This window comes from Trichechus manatus, unplaced genomic scaffold (genome assembly GCF_000243295.1).
Source record: "Trichechus manatus latirostris isolate Lorelei unplaced genomic scaffold, TriManLat1.0 scaffold00152, whole genome shotgun sequence".
NCBI classification, from domain to species: Eukaryota; Metazoa; Chordata; class Mammalia; order Sirenia; family Trichechidae; genus Trichechus; species Trichechus manatus.
In genome coordinates, this window is record NW_004444088.1 from 5799180 (window position 1) to 5819172 (window position 19993).

Below are 19993 nucleotides of genomic sequence, written 5' to 3' on the forward strand. Positions count from 1 at the left end.
CAACAGAAACCCATCTCTTCTAAGGATGCTAAACCTTAGTAATGAGTTACTTTTGCCAGGTATGTATAATAAAACTTGTCTAAATGAGTTTGCGATTTGTGAAGTATATTTTTGAAAGAATAATATATGTTGGCCTTTATTCAATGCAATATGTGTATTTAATTTTGACACTGTATCTGTATATAAAAATATTTTCATACCGTTTACAGACAAATTGCTTACTTTGGATAACATTTCTCCTTTGATAATAAATGTCCTATGCATTAACACTACCAGATTCATTTAATGATCCCCAACAGAATTTTTAAGATGAAATTTTTGATATTGCACCATTTGATCTCCCACTTACACTGAATATAACATCCTTCATAGCTTATTACCCAGAATCTTATTACCCAAAATTAGATAAGAGCAGGAAAACTACTTTCTGACATTGTTAAACTCTAGCCTTTTAAAAGATTAGGGTCACATAACAATGTATGTATAAAATTTTGTGTGGGAGACTAACTTGAAATGTAAACTTCAATTAACTACAACAATAAAAAAAATAAAAAGATACCTTTGTATATACAAGACCCTGTTAAAGTGAGGTCTGCAGACAGTCCTTACTCACTTATAAAGGGAAATGGAAATGCTGTTAGAGGCGGGCCAGATTCCTGAAACAGCTACCAGTTTGCAGTTTGTTGGACTTGCATGCTCCATGCCCTCTCACGACTCCACCACATCTAAGTCGCTGCTGACTGGCTTTATTTGACCTACAGAAGATGCTCAGGTGACACCTGGTAATATTTCCTCTCAGTCTGCGTTTGTCTCTCTGCTCTCCTCACTCTCCCCAACCTGTACTGAGTTCCCACCTCACTAGTATAGGTAGTTGTACAGAATTGTTTACAGTTGTTATTTATAACTGTAAAGAAGTCACGGGAATACCTCACCAGTGGGGCTTTGGGTCAAGATAGTTTTCTGTTTGGCTTCAGTGTGAACTCCGGAAAAGGGAGTTGATTAACATTTTTTAGGAGCAAATGATCCTCCACGAAGTCGTAATATGTTCATCTATGTGGTACACCTCAATCCTGATGAACTGGTGGTATTGGTAAACCGTCAGTCATAGAAATTAGGAAATTTAAGTTTCTACAGGTAAGTTGAAACTGTTTCCTTGAGGGCTGTCTGTAACATTTCCTAACAACGTTGAAAAAATTCTCTGAGATTGTGATAAAAATAAGAAACAGTATTTTTTTAAATGCTTACTAGAAGCATTCATACGATCTTCTTCCTTGGTCATGTCATTATTTGTTTGTGATAGATTTGAATTTTTGAGAAAATTCACACTCAAAAAAGTTGATTCATCATATACTATGTGTCAAATACTTGGGGGAAAATGCCTATATATTTATGGCTTTATTTCCCTTCTTTGTTTCCTACCCACTTGTAAGTAGGTAAGGGCAAAGCAGGGTGATTAATAATGATTAAGAATATAATAGTTTTACTATTTCTGCTCCATTATTAAAGATGTGTTTTGTCTGCAGGAACATACTTTCTTTCAAATGTGTATATGGATGCTTTATATCAGCATTTTCCAAAGTTTGTTCTAAGAAGTCCTAATCCTCATAGATGCTAGAAAAAGAGAGAAAAGAAAAAAATGAAAGGGAATTCTGTGTTCTGAGATCATAGAAATTTTCTCTTGGATGTTCACAATCCATGTAGATATATTAGTGGTTCTGGGAATTCAAAAAAGTTTATTGTTTATAAAATGTATTTGACTACAGAACTATACTTTTATGTAAAAATAATTAACCTAACACATTTTGGGGAATATTTGCTTTATACTAAAGATCTCAGTTTAACAGTCTTGTAAAACAGGATTTCAAGGAACTTGCTAAAGAAATCACTCTTCAGAAATGTTTCTCTCTTTTAAAGCTTCATCCATGGAAAACCTGAACTAGAAATTTTTTTTTTTTTTTTTTTTGCTTTAGTCCATACTTTCATTAATAGCCAGCTTAAGGAAGAAAGCTATTTTACCAACTCCACTATAAATATTTCTTCAGAAACACACATCCTGTACACTCCTCAGACCAGTCTTTATGCTGCTCTATACACGTCATCTTTATGTCTTTATTCATGATGTTCTCACTACGTTAAAAGCTCTTTCAAATTTTATCCAGATTTTGTTCAAACCTCAAGGGTCATCTCAATTCTTTCTCTCCTCTGGAGATTCTTTTTGTTCCCTTTAGCTCCTAATGGGAATAAGCAGATATATGGTAGTAAGTGAGTAAAACTGAATTGCATTTAAGTATTCTATTATTAAAATCTATTTAAATAATCCAGAAAATACATTTATACAATAAAAATATAAATTACATAAGATGGATATGATAGGACCTCAGGACTAACTAATTTCAATTTAAGAAAATATGACCCAACCTCAACATCTCCATGGAAATTTCTTTGGTTTCTAAACTGTATTTGTTGTGAAACATCTCTCAGTCTTGATTCTGACCAAATTTTAGGATCTGTGGAAACAATGTAAGACAAGAGAACAAAACAGGTAGGTACGTAATTGCCAATTTCAACAGTTTTAAATATCTAAATATAAAAATGCATGTATTCACCTTGATCCACAAAATCAGTTAAGTATTCAAGAAAGATTTAAAATGGTCATTTTATTTTGGGAAGAACCTAAGATTTGCTTTTGTTTGTTTTGCATTCTCTCCATATAAAATGGTAAGAAGTACATTTTTCTGTATAAGGTAGAAAATATTCTAAAGAGGAAGGGGAGAGATTAACATAACTTTCTAAAAGTGAATTAATTTTATATAAATATTTTACATGAGAAAAGTTAAGGCAAGTGGCAACACGGACAATTGTTTCCTACTCTTGCTTGCTAGATTCATTCCTTTTCAAGGCCCAGTCAGAAGGTCCCATTGTTTCTGAAGCCTTTGCACACCTTTCAAGGGGGGGTGGACCATTCTTCCTTTGTGCCCCCACTGCTCAGTTCAATCAATAATGCTTAATAACCTACCATATGTTAGCATGTGAGAGATGGACATATGATTGTCAAATTTCACCTTCCATTCTTATCAGAAATGTTCTTATGTCTGAAGTAATCTGATTCAGTTGGAAACATTTTACTTAAAAATTTATTTGGGCAGAAAACCTTGTAAATGTTTGGAAAAGGTCTGAATTCTGTGACAATGGAAGGAGTATGGTTTGCAGAACATCCAATCAGGTGAGGTGACGGCTTTTTGGTAGAACCAGAAAGATCTTCCAGGGAAGTGCAAGAAGATGTTATCTACACCATCATCTCTTTGTCTGTCATGCCCTGAACTGAAGAAAAGAGAAAGGAAATGGATCTGTCTTTTGCTGTGAGTAAACTAATGGCTAGACTGATAAATCTTTCTGTTTAAGAAACAGGTGTTACTTTCCTTAGAAGAAGTTAGATACCAAGGTTGGGACTAATCTCTTCAGAGCCAAGTGGGGGTTTAAAGAAGCTCCAGCTTTTGAACACAGACCATTTAATGGGAAGATGTCACACAAATACAGATAATTCATTCACATAACAAATGTTTATTAAGCATCTTCAACATGCCGGTTCTGATGCTAGGAGTACAATGAAAAATGCAGACCAAGTCCCTGCCTTCAGGAAGTTTCCAGGAGAGGCAGGAGGCAATAGCAACTGAACAATATCATTCCAGAAAAGAAGTTCTACTGGGGAACAAAATGGGCTATGAGACAGATTGGTGGAAAAAGGTGATATATTTTAGGTAAGGTGATCAAGGAAGATCCTTCTGAGGAGGAGACATTTGAGCCTAACAAGGGTTTCACAAGAATACAAAGGAGCTTCTTATTCATGCCTATGTTTTAGTACTTTTCATACTGCGTTTGTTACAACTACTTATGTACATGTCTGTCTGTCCTACTATATTGTACCAAACAATAAAGAGAATTGACAGATGAGCTAAGCAAGTTGTAGAGACAGAGGGATCTATCCCTGGAGCTTCCTCAAGACCTACTGATCTGCCAGTTCTAATCCATTTGCACCTTTTATTAACCCCCTTTTCTCAAGGTGTTATGGACTGAATTGCATCCCCCTCCGTCGTCCAAAGTATGCTAAAGCCCTAGGCCCTGGTACCTGTGAACGTGACCTTGTTTGGAAATAGGGTCTTTGAGATATTACCAGTTAGGTTAACACAAGGCCATGCTGGAGTAGAGTGGGACCTAATCCCTTCCAAGACGTGTTTTCTAGAAGAGGACAACAGAGAGGGAGAATCAGTCAAGGGGAAGACTGTCTTGTAAAGACTCGTGGGAGATTCACGGACTGGAAGGTCATCTTGTGAAGGAGGAAACTGCTCCTTTTGCGTTGCTCTCGGTTGGGGAGGCAAGTCTCAGCCTGCTTCAACTTTAAATCTTATAGTACAATATTATTCTGAGAGCTATGTGTTAAGAATACTTAATTTGATTAATACATGCAGCCACTTTAGAGAGTAGCAGGAGACAGCTATTTTCTCTTACCTTCAATTTGTCACTAATTTAGGGACTAAAGAGCATATACTCAGATAATATGCTTAAGCCAGATCATGACTCTCCCCTACTCAAAACCCTTCCATGGCTTCCTGTCTTCCTCTGAGTAACCCAAAGCCATCTGACCAGCCTCTGAGGCGTACACACCCTGGCTGGTTATGTCTGACTTAGTGTGCTACTCCTCTCCTTGCTCACACGATTCCAGAGGTCCTGGGCTCCATCTCAGAGCGTTTGCACTCTTATTCACCCTCTGTATGAAATACTCTTTCTTCTCGTCAACCCGCGTGTTTCACCCACACTGAGCACTTTTTAATAGAAAGCACTAAAAAATAATGATCTGATAAACAATGAAGGGCAGTAAACCAAAAAGAATAAACAATAATGGCTCACCCCCTCTCATTCACATCTTTGCTCAGATACCACTTTCTCAATGAAATCTTCCCTGAATGCCCTGTTTAAAATTATAACCCACGCCCACGCCTGTCTCCTAACTCCTTCCCTGCCTTTGTGTCTCCTTAGCACTTGCTACGATCTAATATAAAATACATTTACTAATTTATCTTCCTTATTTTTAGTCTTCCTCTACTAGAATGTGAACTTCAAAAGGGTGGAAATTTTTGGCTGCCTTGTTGGTTAAAGTGACTGACCGCTAATTGAAAGGTCAGCGGTTCGAAACCACCAGCAGCTCCTCGGGAGAAAAGATGTGGCAGTCTGGGTCCCTCAAGATTTACAGCCTTGGAAACCCTATGGGGTCGCTATGTGTTGGAATTGACTCGATGGCAGTGGGTTTGGTTTTCGGTTTTTCTTCACTGCTGTAATTCCCAGCACCTACATACAACTGTGCCTGGCACATAATAAGATTTCAATAAATATTTGATGGACGTATACCATGCACATATATATACAATTATATATTAAAGAAAAATAAATATCATTTACTGACAGTCTGTTCAGTACCAGACAGTGTGGCAAAGATCTTATACACATTACTGATAATCCTCAAATTAGCCCTGCAAGATAGATATAATTATACCCAGTTAAAGTCTATTTCTTATAATTCAGTCCATGATTACCTAACACCATGATTGGGATGAGCAGAGGTGTCTTAAATTGGTATACTGAGGATTCTCTCATGTAGAATATGGTTTTACATACATCCCCATTTCCACAGCCATTGTAAAAGGGAAGCACTTGCTTATACCAACATTTATTGTTTAAGAGTTTTTTTAGTGCAAATAATAGATCTCAGTCTAGTTAGTTTAAGCAAGAAGGAATTTATTCGGTAATTCACAGAATCTCTGGGAGAAGCAGATAATCAAGTGTGGAAGCTATTCAGCCAGAAACAATATCCAATTTATGCTGACAGAGTACTCCAGTGGAGGACCGTCAGCTTAGGAATCCTGCAATTGCCACCAGGGGGCACAGGCTGCAGCTTACAGTAAGGGTGCCACTTCCTGGCTCTCTGCCACTTCTGCCTTTGAAGCTCAGTGTCTCCACTAAACTCTGCCACCCCCAATAGAAAATGGATATTGCGGTGTCTGCAGCTTCACAGGGCTTGCTTCACAATCAAATTCTGAGTGGTGGTCCCAAGTGACACGTCTGTTCCCTAGCTGCAAGAAAGGGGGGAAAGTAAATTTTATAATTCTGAGGTGGTGTAATTCAATCTGGACATTCACCAAAGGTAGGATGTATGAAAGATGCTGGACGCAAACGTGGCGAACGCCCATACAGACAGCAGCAAGATTTAGGTTTCCAATGCATCACGAATGGACATAATTTTCACTAGTCAGTGTGACCTGGAGAGAAGAGTGTTTCAGTTTCTAATATTGTCCCATGTTTTCTATTTAAACCATGGTAAAATATCTGTGCCAATGAATGAAAAGACTCCTCCCCGTCCCATATAATAGCTTTCTGGTAACGGCAATGAGAAATAATCTTCCTACGGCTGGAAGAGGAGGAACCATACAAATGTTCACCAAGAGGGAAGAACACGTGAGTACAGGACTCCATGGAGAGTACAGATCTGCTCTTGTATGCACGCAGCTTCTTCAGATGGTGTTTTGATGTCATCTATAGTGAGACCGATATTGAAAAATAAACCTATTGTTCTAAATTTTCAAATTAATAGTTGAATAGCATGTTTTCAAAGAGAATTGCCCTTGAGAAATCAGTGTTTAAAATAAAATGGTATTCCTAAAGTCCCTCAAGTGGTTCATATGAATTTTCCCTACCAGATCTGTAAGTTTGAGATGATTAGTAAAAGTAAAAATATATTTAAAAAATTTTCTGGTCTTAAGGTATTTTCCTTGACTAAAATAATTACCACAAGAAAATAAGTTTAATTAAAAAAAATTTTAATGATAATTACAATAGCCAACATGTGAAATCAGATCTAAATGTTATATACAATGTTATATACACACATACACACATACATATAAAAAACGAAACTCATTGCCATCAAGTCAACTCCGACTCATAGCGACCCTGTAGGACAGAGTAGAACTGCCGCATGGGGTTTCCAAGGAGCAGCTGGTGGATTCGAACAGCTGGCCTTTTGGTTAGCAGCCGAGCTCTTAACCGTTGTTAACCACTGTTTTGTTCCCGGCAAAACACCTCTTAAATATTTAGTCCAGGTTTGATTTGTACTTTACTCTCCATGCAATAAAAATTTACTTGAATTCCCTGGACTCTTCTGATCTCAGGTGATAAAAGAGTTAAGAAGAAAAACAAAAACGTTACTTGAATGTCTTTTTGAATGAAATTCAGGAAATAATATGAATTAATCTCATTAAAATCCCTACAGTGGACGGACACCATATTCAGTGATACACGGTAAGCACTGAAACTAGCTTAGCTAGATCACAAGGGCTATCATCTACTTTTGTGAACATGTGAATGTTAGAAAACAACGGAAGGAGAGTTAGTAATTTTAGATAAAAAATATTGTCACGTGTAAGTGATGAGTTGTGGAAAATGTAACCCTCTCTAAGTTATTTCTAAAGATTATAAAAGTAATACACACTCATTTAAGAATTTGACAGTATAAAAAATAAAAAGAAAATATAACTTACCAAAATCTTTCCAGCAGAAACGAACACAATAAAAAAGCAAAACGAAACCTGTTGCCATTGAGTCGATTCCGACTTACAGTGACCCTATAGGGCAGAGTAAAACTGCCCTATAGAGTTTCCAAGGAGCAGCTAGTGGATTTGAACTGCTGACCTTTTGGTTAGCAGCCAAACATTGTGCCACCAGGGCTCCCAAACACAATATATTGAGGAATATACTTTAAGTCTTCTATCTGTGCTTTTTTTTTTTACATAATTGGAATCATATTTCTCACACAGGCAATTCTAGACGAGCTTGTCTCTCTTAGCCATAAAACATAACATTGTTATGCCATTACAAATTCTTTTAAAGTATTTTAATGACTAATTTACTAAGTTGTTCTTCAATTTCTCATGGATATAATAGTTCTGTTAAACGTTTGCTGCATAAACATGTTTTTATACTTCAGATTATTTCCCTAAGAATGAGTCTTAGTAATAAAATTACTAGGTTATGAGGCATGCATATTTTATGAGCTCTTAAAGTAAATTGACAACTAACTTTTTCAAAAAGTAATATCTATTTATATTTCCATCATCAGCAGATAAGGGCATTCATCTTAATGCCTTATCGAAGTTTTCAGTTTTATTGTAAGATTGCTTGTTTGATAACCAAAAATCAGCATTTCAGTGTTGAGATTTTTTTTTTTAAGTCATGTCAAGGAAGAATCTTGTTCTTATAATAAGAATATCCATTCCTATTTTATAAGTTTTCATCAGAAAGGGGGATTAATTTTATCAAATACATTCTCAGCATATACTCAAAGACATGGTTTTACCTATTAAATTCTGATACAATGCTATTATTTTGATTGATTTCTGAATTAAATCATCCTTGCATTTTGGGACTCAACCTACTTTTTTCCCATCTGTTCTCCATTTGTTTCCTGGTCTTTTATTTAGGACGGTGTCAACCAGTCTGTTTAGTCCACAATTTTCTTTCATGCTCTCATCAGATTTTGGTCCAGTATGTGTTAGTTTTTTGAAATTAATACGTAAATTGTCTATCTAATAGACTTTGAAAACATTTGCATAATTTGGGAATTACCTGTTTCTTAAAATTTTGAGTGAAATTACTCTATTTGGTCCCACAATTATCTTTGGGGGCCACTCTTTGATAACTATTTCCATTTTTGTTTACCTGATTATGACTCGCTGATTTAGATTTTCCATTTCTTCTTGATGCCATTTTATTTCATTGTTCCTGGAAAATAGACTGCTTCATTAAGATTTTCAAAACACTAAAACAGAGATGCACACAGAATTGTCTTTATTTTCAGTCTCCTTTGTATGTTTTATTACTTTCTCATTCTTTAAATGTTCTCATAGCCCATTCTGCTATAGTAATTTAGACCCCAGACTATGGCAAGAAAGCTGTAACTTCTCTGTAATTAGAATCAGGAATCTCTGACGTTCCTACTCCCCCACTGCTCCCTCAGCATGCATTTTTCCAGGGTTTGTTTCCTTTTCTTCCTGGGGTGTACTGAATGAAGGATTGCACACACCAAGATACAATGCCCTGTTGGCTCTCTCTTATCTGCAGCCTTACCGTTATCGTTCCCAAATAGACGTAGAAGCAGAGGTGTTCGGATAGAGGGAGAAAAGGGAAGCATATAAGTTATTACTTTGCATTTCTTAGAAACTAGCTTGCTTGGTCCTACAGATTTAGGATCTATAGATACAGATGTCCATTTTGGTTACTGTTTCATAGTATGCTCTGCTTTTCTCTAGACCTTTGCTGCTGTATTTAGTGTTCACTTCTCCAAAACAGACTATTCACTGATCTTTGCTTTCCATGCTAGACATGTATGCATTTTTTCGTCTTTTGTAAAAATTCCAGTGACGTTAGGTTAGCCTAAGGGTCTAAAGAAAAATTCAAAGAAAACTTTAAAAAACTAGGTTAGTGGTGGAAATATACACAATAAGCTAAAAAAGAGTCCGCATTTAATCTAAAAAAAATTTTACAGGTAAGACTAAGATTGAACAGATGCAATTACCAGTAACTTTTATTCAGCGTAACTTTTTCTCAACGGGAGCTCTGGTGGCGCAGTGGTTAAGAGCTCAGCTGCTAACCAAAAGGTCGGCAGTACCAGCAGCTCCTTGGAAACCCTATGGGGCAGTTCTACGCTGTCCTAATAGGGTCGCTATGTTGACTCGAGAGCAATGGGGTTTTTTCTGTTTTCCTCACTAGTTCTCAGGGCAGTAGAAGCAGTTCACATTTTAGACTGGCCCCACCTCCCACCCCCGGGCACCACACTCATCCCTTTCCTTCCACCTGCGTCTTCCTTTTCCTCACTAAAATGTCGGGCAGCTCAAGCACTAGGAAAGGGAAGGAAAGAGAAAGCAGGAATTAGGGGAACAGCCTCTGGTGATGGGATCCTCTTTAACACTTCCGCGGCACTTCCCTTGATATCTTTATAATAAAGTGCCATTAAAATAAGTTGCTTATTTTTGTCCCCAGTGGTAATTTTCTGCCCACACTCTGTTGTTGTTTCGTGCTCTTGAGTCGATTCTGTCTCATAGTGACCCCGAAAGACAGAGCACAGGTGCCCTGGTGGCGCTGTGGTTAAGTGCTCAGCTGCTAACCGAAAGGTTGTCACTTGTAACCCACCAGCTGCCAGGAGGAGAGAGATGTGGCAGTTTGCTTCCGTGAGGATTTACAGCTTTGGAAAGCGTATGGGCGGTTCTAGTCTGTCCTGTAGGGTCCCTAGGAGTTAGAATCGACTTGACGGCAATAGGTTTTAGGTTTCCAAGAAATCAGCTTATGGGTTATTAAATCAATAAAAATTACCTGTCATAAATCTCTGTAATTTCATATTCTCAAATAAATCATGCCTATAGGGTAGCTATGGGTCGGAATCGACCCCACGGCAACGGGTTTGGTATGTTATAGAGAGGCCTGAAAAAAAAAGACTAGAAATATGAAATTATCCAAAAGCACCCTCTAGTGGCCGAAAAGCAATTCACATATAAGCCAAGCAAAACTATGAATCAAGAACATCCTGACAACGGAGCCCTGGCGGCGCAGTGGTCAGGAGTTTCGGCTGCTACCCACAAGCCAGCAGTTTGAATCCCCCAGCTGCTCCTTGGAAGCCCTGCGGGGGGTAGTTTCACCTGTCCTATAGGGTCACTATGAGTCTGAATCAACTCGATGGGTATGGCAACAGCACAATGGTTCCAGTGCTCGGGGACTGACCAGAGGTGGGCGGCTGGAACCCACCAGGCGCTCCCAGGGAGAAAGAAGTGGTGGTTTCTGTCCCATAGGGTCACTATGAGTCGGAGTTAACTGGATGGCAACGGTTGTGGTTCGGTTTTTGAATCTGGTCATATTCTCACTAGAGATAGCTACTTTTTACAATTTTAAGTATGAGTAGTCTAAATAATATTCATCACAAACTTTTAGCTTTCTGCCATTAAACTGTTTATTACTTAGCTAGAAACATCCATAATATTTACCATCAGCATTGATGTCACTGATGTTTTCAAATGCTAAACCATATTGGCTATGAGAGAATGCTTCTGTGCCTTAAAAAACGTGTGGGAAAAACATCTCTATACTTTGTTAGGTGTGATTTATAGAATACTTTAAAGTTCTAAAACACTTCAGTCCGATAAAATAGTAATAACTTGCTTAATAAGCCAATGTCATTAAAAAAACTGGCGATGAAAACCTTTCTCACAGAAAAATCTGCATTTTTCACTTCAGCATTTATTTTTCATATTTTAGTGTGTTCCTATCTTTCTACATAAGGCTGGCTAAAAAGACACCAATGAATACCAGGTGGCATTTTTATGCTTCATGTCTTTATTGAATAGGTTCAAAAATGAAGACATTATTTGTAAATAAAAAATATATATAGTGAACAAGGGACAACAGTAGACACTATAATCTTACTTTTTCAAGCCAATAGCTTTCAGAATAATATATAAGCAATTTTTACATTTTAAATTTAAGCTTAAAATCATTTTTTATTCTACAACACTGACGAATACCTTTGAAAATAAATGATGCATACACAGATCTAGGAAAATTTCTTAAAAACCGAACTATTGCACAAGAAACCAATGTGAGGATAATGTGAAAATAATACAAAAATGCATATAAATACAGTGTCACACATTTCATAATTCATACATAGTTCACCTACTCATTGTCTATAATAATCTCTGGGATCTGGAACTAGAGGATTTCTTACCAACTCAGTTCCCATGTAGTACATTTAAACATTTATTTGCTACTGTAAAATGTGGCGAGAAACAAATCTGGCCAGTTTAATTCACACTCGTTTATCTACTCTTCCTTTGCAGACCAAAAAAGCATGTGGCCTTAAAAGCAGTACTTGAGAGAAAACAGTGCTTAGATCTAGATAACAGTTTACCATTCTTCTTCATACGAGTTATAACAATTAGGACAAGAAACAGAACTTACTGAAATCGAATTCTGATATGTACACTAGTCTCCTGAATTTATTACAGTTTATTCTAGTTGTTGGACCAGTTTTGTTTGATTGATTGATTTTTTGGACCAGTATGATTAACGATAACCAGAAAAAACAAACAAAAGCCATCTAACAAAAATCAGAAATCAGAAGGCATCTCAAAAGACAATCCCATTACCACTAAGTCTATACTCCCTTGCCCAAACTTAAAAAAAAAAATGTACCAATGAATAAATAAAATTATAAAGTATAAGCATAAATAAATTTCAGGGTTAAAACATTCTAAGCCACAAATTTCTATGCTGATCCTTATAGCTCATTACAATCATAAACAAGAATTAGCAATTGCCTAAAATACAAAAGATCTGCTTGTACCTTGAAAATAAGATCCAAGCACTCTTAGGGTTGACCAGAAGTTGCTGGAGAACTACTGAATATGGCTGCATAAGCAATCAAAGAGATCCATTACTAAACGTTGTTGCACTGTGAATGACAATGACTTTAAAAGCTGAATTTTAGTCAAAGTTAAGGAGAAACTGTAATATAATGTAATGTTTGTGTATGTTTAATTACATAACAAATCAACTACACACTATAACAATACATTTTCAGTGGCTTTTTATTGTAATTTAAATGGTGTTTCAACACTAAACACTACAGAAGAAAATACGAGTCGGAAAAATTAGACATTCTGATAACCTCATAGCTACATCCAACTGTACTTCAAGGGACTAAAATTCAAATACTTTTTACCTGCATGCCCTGCACTAATGATTAATTTCCACAATTATTATTTATTAGCTGAGGTGATTTATTTTAAAATCTGTTAAAATAATTTCTTTTAAATTCAGACATATAGAAAGAAAACATTTTTCAACATGTAAGATTCTGCAAGGAATTTTGTGCATTGTACATTAAATAATTATATTTTCATATTTTGCAACCAACGAATTAGTATATTAAGACCACTATTCAGACACGAGGTTAGGGAAAGAAGGAAAAATGTGAAATTGAGAGACACAAAGGTAGAAAGAATCTATGTTTAACTCATGCACAGAATTAAAAATCAGTTATAAACAGAAGATACATTTGTGCTTTCATTTGTTTATCTGAAAAGGAAAGTGCATAATTACATTTTCAAAAAATAAGTAAGAATATTTAAATTATTTAACTAATAATACACTAAGTAAAGGAAAACAGACCTCATCTTTTTTTGTTTTTGGCTCGCATTTTTTAAGATTCATAAAATCAGGTGTTCAAGAGCTCCGCAGGAAGATGATCTCACATGACTATTTGTGACTAAAAATATTATCTTCAAATACAAAATTCCAACATCCCATCCTATTATGATACTATTCAAAGACAGGCACCGATAAAAACAAATAACTCTGATTTTTCTGCTCCATAACGATTATCCTAAAGAGTGCAGGGCTAAGACTAGAGTCTGAGTTTGGGGAAGTCACTTAACGTGCTTTCACACCACCACCGAGAAGTTCACGTCTAAGTCAATGATTCCATCCGAAATTATTTTCTGACAGCTTAAGTGAACATTTCCAGAATGGGGTATCAGGCACTTATTATATACAGTATACATACACATATATATATACACGCATTACACAGCCAAAGGATTATGCTCCAAAAGTTACTGAAAAAGGTATTTTGAATGTTTTTAGCACAAAATAAGGGAGTGCTCTAGCATCCAAGCAGCTATTGTCGTACAACTCTGGACCTCGGGCTTCATTCACAGAACCACTCTTCGAATGCCACACTCACAGCAGAACTTGGCCCATTCTACAGGGTATTTGGTCCCACACTCGTGGCAAAATTTTGGTAAGTGTCCGGATGAATTTCCTTCACTGCTTTTAATGTTTCCACCATTAAGTGAAGATAGGTAGTCTCCATCTGGCCTGAAGTCCAGAAAGAAAGTGGAAAAACAAAGTATACGTGAGTAGTTTTCAACTCATAACCCCTGGGAAAAAGGAGATAATATTAAGTACAACCAAAAGCTTGTTGAAACTTATTTTTCTTCAGATTTTTAAAAAAAGAACACCTGTTAGTCAATACTGTAGTTGTGAATGTTTTCGTTAGCATTATACCTGTCCCTGCTGGGAGGATTTTTCATGACCAAATGCAGACATGCTTTCCATCTGCTCTGGGCACTAGCCATTTACTACAATGGGAACAGAAAGGTCTTCTCCCTGGTCACAAAAATTGTTGGATGATACTCACAGTATTTATTGTATTCATTTTAATTTTACTGTTCTATTAAATTATTACAATGCAGTAAATATTCAATGAGACCCTGTGTATCCCCTGGAAGGGTGAGCTTGCTTAAACAAGGTATCTCCGTGAAGGTAAAATAGACTCTAGATACTATAGTTTAAGAGTTTAGCGCAAAATGCTTGATGTTATAAAAGTCTTATCACAGAAGATAGTCAAGGAGGAAATACAGACTCTACTGGTGAAACATTTAATTAACCGTAAGCAGAGATTCTTGAGTCCTGTAATAGCATCTTCACACCTCCTCCTGGAAGAGTCATCCTAAAGGGAACTGTTGGACAATTCTTGTATGCAAGCAGCTTAGGGGTGACTGAAAAAAAAAAATTTACTCGCTTTCTTATAAAATTCACTAGAGATCTAAAGGTCACTGAAATGAAAATAAGGCCAAATGACAGCATTTTATGTGCTATGCTTTGTTTCCTCTCCTTTCAACTCCAGGAGAGAGCTGTAGAGTCACTACCATCTTCTGAATCAAGAGGCATCTCTTAGATATGGACAAATTTATAGCTCTCAGTATAGTCCCTTTAAAGCATAAAGAAGATAGTAATGGATTAGGGAGACATAACCCCAATCAAGGAAGAATGCCAAGAGAAAATAAACCAGCTTCACTGTCTTGAAAATAAATAATTCCATTCTTCCTTTCCTCTGCTGAGAAGTCTTATTTGGTTATTTTGAAAATTTTTATGGCATATGTTAATAATTTCAATTCCCTCTTATCGAATAGTCTGGGTTTGATCATTTCAATATCTGAAGTCATGGACACTGCTCTCTGTTTTCTGCTAACCCACATTCATTACTGATTGCTTGTTTCTTTGTGTTGTCTGGAAGTCCCTGTGTGCTTTGTAATTTGGAATTGTGAGCTTACGTTTCTTAGATACATCTGCGAGAACTGGAAAGCCTGGGTTATGAACACTTCACACTCAACCCGACCGGCTTTTGCTTCTCCTAAGAAGCCACTACTTGACGGCAGTGGTTTTTTCTTTTTTTTTTTTAATAGAATAATAGAAGGGTAGTGTCAAGCATTTCTCTTCCACGGAGCCCTTGCAGCAGTCCTAAAGCTAATCTTTGACCCTCCAAATGACAGTTTAGGTGTGAGAGAAGGAGATCTTATAAGCAGGTGTGGAACCAATTTAATTAGAAATTCCATGTCCCCCAAAAGAACCATTCTCTGTTATAACAGACTCACAGACATAGCGTCCAGGTCACCCCAAGGGATAATCTAGTTTCAAGGGACTGCCTATAACCCTTGTTGCCTGGAAACACAACTGATATTACACCTTCATTAAGTTTCATTGAAACAAAGCTAAGAATTGTCTTCAAATTTTTCATAGAAGAGGAAAAAGGGTTTTGTCTTAGTCATCCAGTGTTGCTGTAAAAGAAATACCACAAGTGGATGGCTTTAACAAACAGAAGTTTATTCTCTCACAGTCTAGTAGGATAGAAGTCCAACTTCAGGGCACCAGCTCCAGGGGAAGGCTTTCTCTCTGTCGGTTCTGGAGAGAAGTCCTTGTCATCAATCTTCCTCTGGACTAGGAGCTTCTCCGTGCAGGAACCCCGGGTCCAAAGGATGTGCTCTGCTCCTGGTACTGCTTTCTTGGTGGTATGAGGTCCCCCGCTCTCTGTTGGCTTCTCTTTCATCTCTTGTAAGATAAAAAGTGGTGCAGGCCACACCCCAGGGAAACTCCCTTTAAACTGGATCAGGGATGCGACCTGAGTTAGGGTGTTACATCCCACCCTAATCCTCTTAAACATAATCTAATCTTGCCTCATTAACCACAGGCAGAGATTAGGATTTACAACATATAGGAAAATTACATCAATCACAAAATGGAGGACAACCACACAATACTGAGAATCATGGCCTAACCAAGCTGACACATTATTTTGGGGGGATACAATTCAATCCATGACAGGTTTTATTAACCCTTTTCTCACAATACTCAAGGAGTTATCCCTCAGTGAAAGGATGGACTAGGGAAAAAAAATCCACCAACTAGAAATAGAAAACCCGTCTCAGCCATGTCTCAGAGGGATGCAGGAGTTCTCCCTGATAACTCGTAACTACAGGTTCGTCTTCACGTGAGTTTAAGGTCTGAAAATACAGTATCTGCATATTCTAAAAATTCTTAACTGGAAAAAAACTAAAATGGTCTTGGGTTAGTAGCTTCTTAAAAACCAGAAAAAAACCTACTGCCATCGAGTTGATTCTGACTCATAGCGACCCTACAGGACAGAGCAGAGCTGCCTCATAGGGTTTCTAAGGCTGTAAATCTTTACGGAAGCAGACTGCCACATCTTTCACATACGGAGCGGCTGGTACGTTCGAACCACTGACCTTGCGGTTAGCAGCTGAGTGCTTTAACTGCTGTGCCACCAGGGCTCCAAAAATTCATTGCTGTCACGTCAATCCTGACTCATTAGCTACCCTATAGGACAGAGCAGAACTGGCCCATGGGGTTTCCAAGGCTGTAATCTTGATGGAAGCAGACTGTCACACATTTCTCCCTTGGAGCGGCAGCTGGGTTCAAAGCACCAACCTTTCAGTTAGCAGCTGAACACTTAACCACTGTGCCACTAGGGTTCCTTATTATTCTACATTTCTTATAAGTGACTCCAATGTCAAATGTGATATAGTCATGTAAGTCTCTCTAGATGGGCCTAAGAAGATCCCTTGGTGAACTCAAAGTGAGAGGCATGTGGGATGGTGAAGCTGAGTTACTAATGCTCTAGTTCCTACAAGTCCAAGAACTTAACTCCTCTCTCCTACAATGACATTAAAACCCAAGCCTTGAGATCATGAAGATCAGTCAAAAACCTCATATACGGCTGCAGTGTTGGGTTAATTTACCAATCTGACCTCTAGCTTCCTTTACATTTTTGTTCCCTTACTTTTCTGAGAACACAGCTATGCATTCAATGAGAAGTACGTTCTATTTTATCCACCATTTCTAGGTGTTTTTAGAGGAGGGGTCTTCTAGGATATGTCGTCTGTCACACTACCAGAACCAGAAATCTCTAATTTCTTCACCTGTCATGGTTATATTATTTTTATCTGGGGTAGGGGCTGGGTTAGTAAGTGAAAGGCAAGTGAGCATGGCTCTGGGTTTCCTATCAGATATCAACCACTTAAAAAGAAAGAAAAAGGAAAAAAAAAAAAAGAATTCAAAATTATTTCTTAACGTGATTTTTGCCCCTGCCTGTAGGCACGTCTTTTGTCCGCCTCTTTGGAGAGGTAAGATGATCCTTTTATTCAAGCATGTGTTATTTATTAAATTCTCCATTTTCATAAAATTTGAAATCATTTTGAATCAGCTCTGATCCAAAACACCTGCCTCCACACATACACAACAACAGAGAAGGGCTACACTCCAGTGCTCCGAGAAACGTAAGCTCACTTCTTTGACATCTGAAGTGTATCAGAACCCCCGCTGAAACAAGCAGCATTTATTAGAGTCCGGCGGGAAGACAGCAATTCACCTATCCTCGGCGGGTCTCACCCCCTGCTGTGCAGGCATCGTCCTTGAAGCTCTTCCAATGGCAGCTGCCCAGATCCCACTCTCCAAGCCAAAGCAATGCGAACCTCTGGGAGGAACTCAGGCAAGTTTGTGTTTAGAAAGTTCCACAGGTGACTGATGAGCAGCCAGGGTGGAGCTGGTATCTCAGATACTCAAACATCTATCCCTGAATTAAATCATAATTAAGCCATTATGGATAGTTATTAGAAAACACCCTATGACGTGTATTGCCATATTTACAGTAGGAATGCCGATGAACAAGTTACCCAGTACATTCTCCTCTTTATGAGAACGCACGGGAGAAATTTTGAGGCCTCAGGACTAGCTGTGCTTCTCCAGAGAGACTGGCTGGACGTTCTTTTATAGACACCATGAATCCTAGATGAAGACCCCTATCTTCCTCTGTATGCTGTGTGCTACGATGCTCAGGCCCCAGTCTGTGGCCCAGGGCCAGCCTACGTACAGGGTCTCATGGCACGTATTTTGTGGACTAACTTCACCCCTGCTTCTATGATATTTTTTGATTTTTATTTTTCCTTTCCTTCCCTATTCTTCTTCCATGTTTCAAACTGTTGTACCTCACTGTACTTTAAGTACTTATGTATGTTGCCTTAAAAATTTCTGGAATAAGTTTGGGTATATACGACAAATGTCAGTAATGGGACAGTTTCCTTATACGCTCGAAACCAGAGTGAACGTCAAAGCTGAGCAAGTACCAAGGCAGGTCAGAAATGGAAGTGGGAAGTATGTACATAATCACAACCTCAGAGGTCAGTTTAAATGTATTAAAATGATGTTGAAAATTACAATAAAATAACAGTGGCTCAAAGGATCTATTATTCAATTCGTATAGGTAAAAACAACAACACTGTAGTTAAAATTAAGACCAAAAAAAACAATAAATCCAGTGGAACTGAACAAACTGTCTTTGAGCATTAACAACAATTGTAACTACAAGGTAGATAAAAACTATTATTTATGACCAAACTAATTCTTCAGTTTATATATTAAAAGAAAAATTAAATCATATAGCAAAGGAAAGATCAGAGAGACAGATACATATTTTGGTGTACAGTCCCTGGAAAATTACAATCATTTTCATTTTAGTTATTACGATAGTAGAGCTAAACATACCTGCTTATGTAGCTCTCAGTATATGTTTTTCTTTTGCTTGTAGGCACACCTGAGGCAGGATTTCTTGCCAAACTCGGTGGTGTGGAACTTCGAGATTTGATGTTAGCTCTAAAAGGGAAAAAGAGACAGCATAATGAAAAAAGTGTTGAATAGTCAACTTTTATTTTTCAAATTGCCTACCTGCATGATTAGGTAAGTAATGAGAAGACAGAGAGAGGTAAGTTCGATAGACAATTAAAACATAAATAAGTCTGAAAACAAACAGTTAAGAATAAACCAAGGCCGTTTTGCATTTACTAACATTATCCTGAAGGCACATAAAAATAAAATATGTATACATGCTTTACATGAAACTTTTAAGTTAATTCTGAAAGGTCTCAAATAAAAAAAAAAAATCTCAATGTATAATTGCCTCAAAAAAAAAAGTTTTGTTAAATGCCTATGTATAATTGTTAAATAATACATTAGACAAGTTTTATTATTATCCAAGCATATAAAACGTGATTTAAAAAAAAAGAAACATTAGTTAACCACTTTAACAGAATAACATTCAATTTTTGAAAGTCTGTTCTTGGAACAGTAACTATATAATTGGGTCAATACAATTTTCCCTTTAAAGATTTAATTTCACCAAATACACAACCTGGACCATCTGATATCAGCAGAGGAGGCACTTTGGGTGGATCATCACTGGACTCCCTTTGAGAAAATTTAGGAATCCAAGAAAGCTTAGAAGAAGATATAATAATCTAATGGTACAAGTATACAGACTTTGGGATTCAGATGGCTCTGGATTCATTTTCCAACAGCCACTGACTAGCTCTGTGATAGCGGTCAACCTCTCTGAAACCAAGTTCTCTTACTGATAAAATGTGATCATCATCACTTATCTTATAGAAATGTTATGGAATATAAATTGTATAAAACATTTGGTTAGTTGATGATACTATTACTACTGCTGCTTTTGCTACTATTACAAGTAGGAATTTCTATAATA

The 19993-nt window shown here is 37.2% G+C and overlaps 1 protein-coding gene across 1 annotated transcript in view; it reads right to left on the minus strand.

The window, feature by feature from the left end:
• Positions 1 to 10757: 10757 nt before the first annotated feature.
• ZC2HC1A (zinc finger C2HC-type containing 1A) overlaps positions 10758 to 19993 on the minus strand; it is a 64863-nt gene continuing 55627 nt past the window's right edge. Inside the window, exons 8-9 of the mRNA XM_023740309.1 lie at positions 18997 to 19104; positions 10758 to 13974 (exon numbers count right to left, since the gene is read on the minus strand). Coding sequence (XP_023596077.1) covers positions 13809 to 13974; positions 18997 to 19104 — 274 coding nt within the window. The 3' untranslated portion in view covers positions 10758 to 13808. The remainder of the gene's footprint in view (positions 13975 to 18996; positions 19105 to 19993) is intronic.